The following is a 10,212-nucleotide window of genomic DNA, read 5'->3' on the forward strand; positions in this document are numbered from 1 at the left end:
GAATGCGAACATTACGTTGAGACCAGCCCGGCAATGAAGCCAGAGTATTGCTTGATCCGTGTGGAGGGGGTGCTTTGCATGGGTCTGAGGGTTACCCGATAGGGGTAAGTATATGAAGTTGTCCTGCCTTGAAGGGGTTCATTGTCATGAGATTATCTATTGGGCATGGTGCTCATCTTTCTTGCTAGCGTAATACACATTTATACATTTTACTCAAACCCATTATATAAAGTTGTTAAAACATAAATTGATGAAATTGATCTTCAATTTGGGTCTTAGATCCACGTTAATATCAGGGATTTCTGGGTAAAGTATGTATGTGGAAGTTTGGCTGATGCTTGATCATTATATTTATGTATTTGGGAATCAACTGGATTCTTCATAAATTTTGTTATTTTTTGTAATATTTATATCTTTTGGGTATTGTTTCAAGTTCATTATGTTGATTTACCTTGCACTTTGTTAATGCCACTATCCATAATCACTAGCTGCACGTCTGTTTTCTTCCATCTCCCCTTAAGCTTTTCCTGGGATCTAGAACTTTTATTTTCTTCACTTGCACATCAGTTTATACCACCCCTTCATTAGACAGAATTCTTGCATTGGCATACCATAAAACCATGCGCAATAGATCTCATTTTGCTCACGTGCTTGTGTGAGCTATTTTTTAACCTTAAGAAATGCATTCAAAAGAGTGTAGAGGTTATGTTGATTGAATACTTCTCCCATGCTAGGCCTTGAAATCCACATCATGATATTTGGTTATATTAGGATGAGAATGTAAGAATTGTCAAAATTATTGTCCAAAGTTTTTCCTATATGTTATGTTTATGTTTATATACATGAAATAATTCTTCTAGTAATCAAATATGCTTTTTTCTCACAGGGATGGTTGTTTTCGCTTTGAAGTGACGGTATTCTGAACCTTTGAGTTGCTTTTGAGAAAGAACTCCGGTCTTTTAGTTTTCTTTGGTTCAGTACACAATTTTGAGTTGAGATATGTTTTTAAGTTGTAATTTCGTATATGGGGTTGAACGTGATTTGTGCCAGAATTTTGGTTTGTTGTCACTCCTATTAGTGTAATATTTTAGCTCAAATATGAATTTGTTTTTTACTGTTGTTTAACGTACTCTTCGACTCCAAAATCAATTATCATTATCATTATTATTATTATTATTATCATCATTATTATTATTGGGAAAAGGAGCAACAAGAGCTGGTGACTCTGTTTATACCTTTTTCCTCAAGGCATATTTGAGAAAGGTAATATTCAATTTGAGGGTTCTGAGTATGGTTTTGTTCAACTGTAATGGTAGCGTAGTGGGATTTAATTATTTAAATTTAAAACCTTGCTAATGGTGGTTTAAGTTTGGACGCGTAATTTTTTATATGATTTGTAAATCGATATAAACTTGATACGAAATTAATAGATTAAGGTTAAAGGGTTTGACAATTGACTCATTTAACTAAATGTGTCAAATTATAGTTATCTTTATAGTGTTATATCATGTTTTGATATGATCCAAACTTGACATGCAATATGAGGGTGGACAATTTTTGACACATACGAGTTCAACATAAACTCAACATGAAATTTTGCAAATTAAGATTGACGTTGTCTGATCTGTTTAATTAAACGGGTCAAGTTATGGTTGATTTATATAGTCCTATAATTATGTATATTCCATATTCATATTCAAATTCAAATCGGTGTCTATTACATAGACTTTAGCCCATAAGCTGTACAATGCGCATGATTCTTTATTATAATTTAATTTTAAAAATAAAAGTATTATTATCGTATTTTTTATTATAGGTTAAAAAAACGCAATTTTATTGTACATTTAATGTAATTAAATAAATCTCCTCATCTCAGGTCCGTTCAATGATTAATTATTTCTTTGGTGTTTTGAAAGAGGAAAACTTAAATTCCGTTAATCAAAACATGAATATAAAATTAGTAAGAATCTTTGATATTATTGGTCTCATATATTTCAATACAAATAAAACTCATAACTATAAATATTGGGAAAAAAAAAATACAGAGCAGAAAAAAAAAAAAAAAATCCCTTACTCCAAACATTAGTAAAGTTGTACTTATAGCTATAAATTACATTTAGCGTCTGTTTGGGTTTGCGTTTAAAGGGCTTAAAAGTGTGTTTAACACTCAAAAGGTCCGTTTGAAAAAAAAAAAAAAAAAACTCTTAAATAGCCGGTTCATTACTTAAAAGACCGGTTCACTCACTAAAAAATATGGGTTTATGCCATATGTCGTAATTCTAAGCTATTCTATGAGTCGGCTATTATATATATATTAGCTTAGAGCCCGCGCTACGCGCCGGGTTTTTTTTTATTTTGTAATTTACTCAAAAAGTCTTTAAAAGATTATCAACAACAATTTTTATTTTCTTCTCTTAATAAACTAATTAGCTACCAAAAATGACAAATGTTCATAAGATCCTTTAAAACCATAGTTTTACTCAATACATATCTAATAAATTTAAAAATTCATAAATTTTAGTTCTTATAAACTGAAACATATTAAATATTTGTTCCCATATATGTAGTTTAAAATGAAACATAAACGAAAAAAATTCAAAATAAAAACATAGATTAATCAATTATACAAAATGATTAATTAATCATTATATTCCAACAATGACACCACTTCTCATCCATTACACAATCCATTATGGTAAACTTTTGTCTTTAGGAGTTGAACTTTCTCCTCATAAACAATTTTTTTGAGAAATTTTTCTATTACACGAACAAAAATAAAGAAGTGTTCTAAAATATATGAGCATATTGATATTTTATTACAGTTATGTTTACTAATTTTGTAAACAAAAGAATGTTGGTAGTTTAATTTTTCTTTTTAAAAATGAAAGAGATAAAAAACACTGGCAGGAATATTGACATAATCTAATTATACATCGTACCAAAAATAATGATAAGAAACTTTTTCACTATCATTTCCCTTAAATCAACGTGAAATTTACAAAAGAAAACTAATCAATTTGAATAAATAATATATAAATTAGTATAAAATTTAAGGGAAAAAAAATGGAAGAACATAACCACTTTTTTTTTTTTTAACAACCATCCTTCACATATATAAAGTATGGAGGTGTTAAACCATCATAGTCTTCAATAGCAGAAAGATTACCTTCAAAAACCCATGGCCTCCCCTCCAATACCCTTTTCTTATCTCTTTCATTCACAAAGTCCACCAGAAAAAGATTATCTCCGAGGATTTTGAACGAAGGTGTACCTGACGGTTTCCAGATCCTCATCAGCGTGGTTTGAATGGTCTCCCTTCCCACCAGATGATCTGCGGGTCTTTCCTCGCTTAGTCCCCTCCTCCCACGCATTGCTTTGGATTTCGACTTCTGTCCCCTCTACCTCCGATAGAGAAAAGTTTTCCCACAACCGGCTTAGATCGTCCTCTACCTGTGCTTCTTCCATCATCGATAAACAGATCAAATTACTCCCACAGCTATGCCTGGAATAGGCAGCTTGAGAAACAGTCCTTCTCCCCTAGGTTCTTAGACGCCTAGAGAGAAAACATTTTTATATATTAAATGTTTGTTAAAAAAATTCATTAACAAAAATAGAAAAGGAAATTATTAAAAATCGGAACCGGTTCAATTTTTAACTGTTCAGTTTTTAAAATAATGAATTAAAAAATGGGTTCACGTTACATGTCGCGATTTGAAGGCACTTCAAAAAGGGTTTCGGCTATTATATATAATATATGATTTGATTTGTATTATTTATTTCCTTATTTGATTTGGACATTGATAATACTTAATTTATGAAATAATTTATATATGAAAAACTCTTGAAATATAATTAAATGTCATATATATTATGATTTCTCTTTCTTTTTTTCCTTTTTTTCCTTTTTGTGGATAGAATATTATTATTTCCTTTTTTATTTAGAGAAAATAATTTTAACACCTTTCTCGCTTCGAGTAAATTTGATTTTAAGATTCCAATTCTTAATTTTTATTTATTTTAAGACCTAAATGTTAACCCATGTCCAATCAAAAACCTTATTTGACATTTTGGTCTATTTTTAGGACCAAGTCAAAATTTCATTAAAATAATTGTTTGCCCTAAAACATTTCAGGAAAGAAATAACTAATTAATCTCTCATTGCTAAAATGGATGGGCAAGGCAAGAAGATTAGCATAACCCTCTGAGAAGGATTTCTAGCATCTGATACCAAAAAGGGCTGTAAATAATATTACACTTTCTCTGTAAAAACAGCATTCACAATCTTGAGTTTAAGAAAATAGAAATCTGACCAATTACCAGATGTCAATTGTTTTTAACTGGTATTGAAAAATCATTTCTTACATTGAAGTAACACACAATCAACTTTTCTGTTTTCTAATAGTGAATGCAGCGTTGTAATAAAATGAGATGACAAAAAAAACAAAATACAAGCCTTCTTACACACATATACGTCACTTTTTTTTTTTTTTTTCCCTTTCTTTTGTAGGAAGCAATTTACAAACTACATTTCCTGATGCTTAGGTACAAGCACAATAAATCATCAGATTGCCCACCAAAAAAAAGAAAAACAAAAAATAATAATAATAAAAGCTTTTCATCTCATCGATTGTTACTGTTTCGGAAGAAGTTGAGATCCCATCGACGCATCAAACCATCCATAATATGGCTTGCCGGGTTCCGTTCAACAGTTAATGTCGCTTTTGTATTGGCCGACATGTCAGCATCCGATGAGCTCTGTGTGCTTAATGATGTATCATCACTACGAGCAGAAGTTCCTGTGGTTGTGGTTCCAGTTTCCATGCCAGGAGAAGGAGCACTGAATGCAGATCCCGCAGCCGCATTCGTGTCAGGAGATGCCAAATTTTGGGCATTGACCAGTACTGAAGTATCAGTGGATTCTGATTTTGAAGGTCCACGATCCTCCAGTGAAGTGCAAGTGGATTCTGTCTCTAAGGGCAGCGCACCACGCTCTGTAGGTGAAGCATCCTTATCATCTATATGTGAAGGCTTTATAGAACTGGCGCTAACACAAGGCGGCTCTCCTGCGTGAGGTGGTCTCATTTCCAAGTCTTTTAATGATTCAAGCACTGCTTCCATAAACATCTGAAGATATTTGACAAGTCAAAAGATCATTCAAATATCATTTTGGAATTAGAAGATGCGAAGAGCCAATAATTTGACTTACTCTTTCTTCCTCTTCCAAATTGGATGGAAAACCTGCCAAGTCATCAAGTGGGTATTCTACATATTGATCATCATCCGAAGTGGTAGGAACATGGGGGCCAAAAGGATGGCCATTGGATAACTCAAAGCTAATCATGTCGGAAGATGATGGGCAAAGATCGTCATCAACTTTTTCATGCTGCAGCCAAGTATCATGCACTGTTAATACACTGTGATACCTTTATTTTGATTAGTATTCTTGGATACATTATTTTTTCACTTTCCTTTATCCACTAAATTGTCGTTTTCGTTTTCCTCAAGTCAGGCAAGAGATAACTTAGGCACCGTGAATATTGGTGACCCAGAGGCTCATTGCTTTGCCAAGATGGAACAAGCTCCAGCTATAGTTTAAATATGAGAAAATGTAAAGAAGATACCTCATCTTCAGATTGATCATCTTTAGAAGGGAAATTATGAGGAACCTGAGCAAATTCAAAGACAAAATGAACAGACATGCCACAAAAGAAACAAAACAACATTCTCAATAAGATTGAAGCATCAAAAGTGCCACATGTTCTAGGGTAGGTCAAGTCAATCTCAGAACCCTGATTCCCGAATAAAAAAAAAAAAAAAAAGTCTACCTAATTTCATAAACTACTGCTTGGCATGCAGTAGTAGCCATTTTACATGGTCTAAATTCTATTCTTTGTCCACTGGATTTCCTGTGTGCGGGCGTGAGAGTGTGGAGAGAGAGAGAGAGAGAGAGAGAGAGAGAGAGACTTGGGTGAGGGCAGGAATCCTCGATTTGAAATACGCTAAATTCAATGATAATTGGTTTGAACAAAGTGGCATGTGTGGTCAACCCTTTGTATCGTCTATCAATTTGACAACTAAGAACCAATAGAAAATCAAACAATCACTAACCTCTGTCCTACTCATAGGTCTTCTTGAACGGAGTGTTTTAATGGCATCTGCTGTGCTGCTTGTTGCCGGTTCTGCAACTCATTAGCAATTAATGAGAGAGAGAGAGAGAGAGAGAGAGAAATAGTAATTGTGAAATAAAGATCCAGAAAGACATCAGCAATTGTGAAGTTAAAGAAACATTAGGTACTTGGGAGTCATGCCTTTAGATGTAGTTGAAGATTCATGGCCGTAACCTACTTCATGTACAGTTCTCCAACCACCCTGAAGGTACAACAATCAACAATGTTAAAGTTTGTGAATATGAAACCTGGCAATTTGAATAAAATCAAAAAATAAAACCAGATTTATTGATGTTTACCTTACCAAAGTAATCATCCATAGGATCAAAAAATGCTCCAGCTACTTCATCCTCTGGAGGTTGCAAAACATTGTGGAAAAATATATTTATAGAGTCGAAGTAGAATTGAGGGCGTGGAGAATTATGATCTCCCTCAAATTTGATAATGTTTTTGTCTCCCTGCAAAAAAACATGCTTCAAAAGACAAGCCCGACATAGCAAACAAGGCAGGGAGATCCGACAAGTGTATCTTGCTTAAGAAAATTCTAGAAGACTGGGCTCCATGTATCTCTAAAATGAAACCTTCTAAACTAGGGATTTTCCTATTGAGTACAAGCTTTTTTTTCCCAGAAAATGGAAACCCTAGATGACATGAAGCGTGCATGACTTCATACAAAAAATTTCAACTTTTCCTATTAGGGAAAAACATAATTACCTTACAGATATGATGCATGCCTGCATGATTCTTTACAGATTAATCAATTTTTTGTATAAATATGACCGATAATTACCATATAAGCTCCAAATATACGATCCGAGTGATGGGGATTTATGAAATCATCATCAATGGCGTGCCCAAGTAAAACCGGAACAAAGCAAGAACTTGCCACCTGCGGTAAGAAATCAGTAAAGGAACACTTTCGTCAATAAGAGTAAAAAACAAGAAATAAGCACTCAACAGAGAACACAGAAAATCATTCCATTTTTTAACATCATGAATATTGTAAGCTTCTTTTCACATATGCTTCTTAAAATTTTTTGCATTCCCTACTAGAATTAAATCCCTCCCCAATTTCACCATTTATGCATGCCCAAAAACCTTGGGGGTCCGTGGAACCAAGAGATTAGTGGAAACAGGAGTACAGGATCATGAAACAATGGTGACTCCCTCTTGCACTTCATTGAGTCACACCAATTAAACTCTCAATATATTATGAAAATAATTCAGTTAAATAGCCACGACAGCAATAGCAGGTAGAGTCCAAGAGTTTGTCTGACTAAAACTAAGGGCACTAACCCAATCTCATTTTATCGACTCCTCGTCTCTGTTCATATCCACAAATGAAAGGATTAGGAAAGCCCTAGTGAAAGCAAACATGGACCAGTTCTAGAAGGTTATCATGCATGGTGTATCAATTAGAGAGCCTGGGGCCAACGAGCAAGACCCATGACCTTCGGCCCAAACGGAGCATACATCGGCCCATCAGCCCCTTGTGAGGCCAAAGATTGCATAGCAGGAGATTATTCCCCCCAGCCAAGTCACCATAACTACCCTCTACAGGACAAAGGTGACAGCTGCAGTGTGTCAGGAAGCAAAGGCAAGGGGCATTTTTGTTGTCCTCCCACATGTACAGACAACTAGCAAGCGACATGTGGCTAGGCACCCCACGACACAGCGAGCCCCATACGGCCAGAGCATTCCATTGTCTTCCATTATCCTCCAATAGCAACCCCAATAACTTAAGCATCGAAAGCATCCCCCACCGGCACGCCCAGCAAGCCCCCTTGCTCACATTCACCTTTGTTGCAAGCATTCTTAATCGGATTCTTGGTGTGTGGTTAACAGTATCAGCAATGCATAAACAAGTGCTTCTGCCATTTGGTGATATCCAGCACATATACAGCGCTGCTTATGCCTGACATTACTTGCCAAAGGAAAAGTTCCCGCTTCTCACCAAAATGTAAAACCCCTGCCTGTTTATGTGCTGTGACAACAAAAGAAAACAAATAACAACTCCTTATCAAGCACCTAAATTGGCGCCAAAATGTATAACCCATATGTTGCTATTGAACTTAGCCCTGATCACCCATTGCTGCACTGTCTTCCAGACTTTTTGGTTCAGCACTGGATATGCTGATAGTGCCAAGATACACCTTTAAAGTAGATTTGGGTGTGAGAGTGCATTAGGGTGTTCTCATGCAGCCAAGAAAAAAGGGGAGGAAAAAAGGGCGTAGGGGTAAGTGAGGCAAGAAATATTTTTGTTATTAACAATCTAAACTGGTCCAAAGATCTTGTCTCATTGATGAAGCTAATTCAATAATTTCTGTATAGTCAGATTTGGTTCCTGAGTATGTTTTAGTGACTGATTTCTAAGTGCTAATTATTTTAGTAGGTAACCAAGGAAATCATACTGTTTACGTTGTGATGGTGATTTTATTTTTGTACAAATGAAATCAAAAATCAAAATAAACAAGCTTTATTTAACCAACTTGGCAACTATCAACCCATATATATTAGCCAGAAAAGTTTTGTACATTATAAGGTTTTAAACATCATACAACAATATAAAACAAAAATCATAATCCACAATGCTTTTATTCAAAGTAATCAGCAAGACATGCATCAATGTAAAATTAAAGATAAGATATAACCTTAATGGTATTCAGGTTCGTTATGTCAAACTTTGCCTTCTTCTGAATAGCTCTTCGCATGTATTGGATTGCGAACTTCACCTAGAATTAGCGAAGAGAGAGAGAGAGAGAGAACAACAACAACAAAGGTGATCAGAGTCCTCAGAACATTTACACAATTGTGCCTGAATCATTAATAAAAGAAAATGGTCAAAAGAATTTGATTGTAAATTCAGGGTGAAAGCAGATGTGGACTGTTTAAAGGTGATGAATACTGAAAACATAGCAAGTACCCAATAAGAGCAAGATATAACTGCAACCCAATTAAAGTAAGACTGAGGGAGGCAAGTCTGACAAAGTTACGGAGGCCATATTCCAAGGAGTTCAATGGAAATGATTTCCGCTATATGTGACTAACTTGACCAAATTTAGTAGTACAATTCACTATTCCAGAAAACCCATACCTGCTGAAATTAACATATATTTCCACCAATTTTTGACGAACTTTACTGCCTACATGGCATATAATACAACAAGAATCTATCATAAAGATTCTTCATAACCGTGCTTGCCTCAAACCAAGTAGAGATGGGTTTTACAATTTTGCCTCAAAATTTGAGTATCTAATAGTTTCTGCAGATAAATTTACTTACAGTGAATTTGGGTAAACGGATCTTGTAGGTGTCTACCAGTTCCATCATCAAGTCAACTAGATCAGAGAAGGGACTATCAAGAACCATTCCAGCAATTGAAGGATCCTCAGCTCCATACATTAGGCTGTGAAAAAAGAAGTCTATATTGTCAATGGCATATAAACAACCAGAAAGACCCGACTAATAGAGCAAAAGCAGTCAAGCTAAAGAGCCATAAATAATACTTGGAATGTCAGCAACCCTACCCAAAAAAAAAAAAAAAAAAATCCATAAATTTATGCTGGTATATTATAGCTATCAAATAAATCTGTTCTGCAATAAACCACAATTACAGTAAATAACACAAAACAATCACACAAAAATACATAAATTTGTGGTTCCCTCAATATGATGTACGTTCACAGACGGAGGCAATCACAAAGAAATTCACTAAATAAAGATGGAATACAAAATTATAGTTTAGAAAAATCACTCAAGCCCAAAACCTAATACACCCAAATCTCACTCTCACACAAAACAGAATTTTTCTTTTACACAAATTTCTAGTCCTAATACACAAAAGTGAGCATTAAAAAAAAAACACACAATTTGCAGCCGGCGCCAAAATACCTTATTATGCGGCAGCTCAAACTCTCGATCTTTTTCTCCTTTTTCTTTCTAAACAAACAAAATTTCACTCTTTTCTCTTGTGTGGCAACACCTCAAACAAAGAAGAAAAGGAGCTCGCATGTGTCCCGCAACAAAAGACAAAAAGACCAAAAA

At 34.7% G+C, this 10,212-nt stretch overlaps 1 protein-coding gene and 1 long non-coding RNA gene across 2 annotated transcripts in view; one reads left to right on the forward strand and one right to left on the reverse strand.

The window, feature by feature from the left end:
• The first annotated feature begins 6 nt into the window (after nucleotides 1-6).
• On the forward strand, nucleotides 7-1,173 carry LOC132167727 (uncharacterized). Its single transcript, XR_009438709.1, has 2 exons — nucleotides 7-104; nucleotides 887-1,173. It is a non-coding gene; the product is annotated as an uncharacterized LOC132167727 (long non-coding RNA).
• A 3,049-nt stretch (nucleotides 1,174-4,222) lies between these two features.
• LOC132165891 (uncharacterized) overlaps nucleotides 4,223-10,212 on the reverse strand; it is a 20,652-nt gene continuing 14,662 nt past the window's right edge. The window contains exons 6-14 of the mRNA XM_059576589.1: nucleotides 9,451-9,574; nucleotides 8,819-8,899; nucleotides 6,958-7,056; nucleotides 6,467-6,625; nucleotides 6,309-6,369; nucleotides 6,109-6,179; nucleotides 5,622-5,666; nucleotides 5,207-5,383; nucleotides 4,223-5,124 (exon numbers count right to left, since the gene is read on the reverse strand). Of these exons, the coding sequence (XP_059432572.1) occupies nucleotides 4,621-5,124; nucleotides 5,207-5,383; nucleotides 5,622-5,666; nucleotides 6,109-6,179; nucleotides 6,309-6,369; nucleotides 6,467-6,625; nucleotides 6,958-7,056; nucleotides 8,819-8,899; nucleotides 9,451-9,574 (1,321 nt within the window). The 3' untranslated portion in view covers nucleotides 4,223-4,620. The remainder of the gene's footprint in view (nucleotides 5,125-5,206; nucleotides 5,384-5,621; nucleotides 5,667-6,108; nucleotides 6,180-6,308; nucleotides 6,370-6,466; nucleotides 6,626-6,957; nucleotides 7,057-8,818; nucleotides 8,900-9,450; nucleotides 9,575-10,212) is intronic.

This window comes from Corylus avellana, chromosome ca1 (genome assembly GCF_901000735.1).
Source record: "Corylus avellana chromosome ca1, CavTom2PMs-1.0".
Lineage (NCBI taxonomy): Eukaryota > Viridiplantae > Streptophyta > Magnoliopsida > Fagales > Betulaceae > Corylus > Corylus avellana.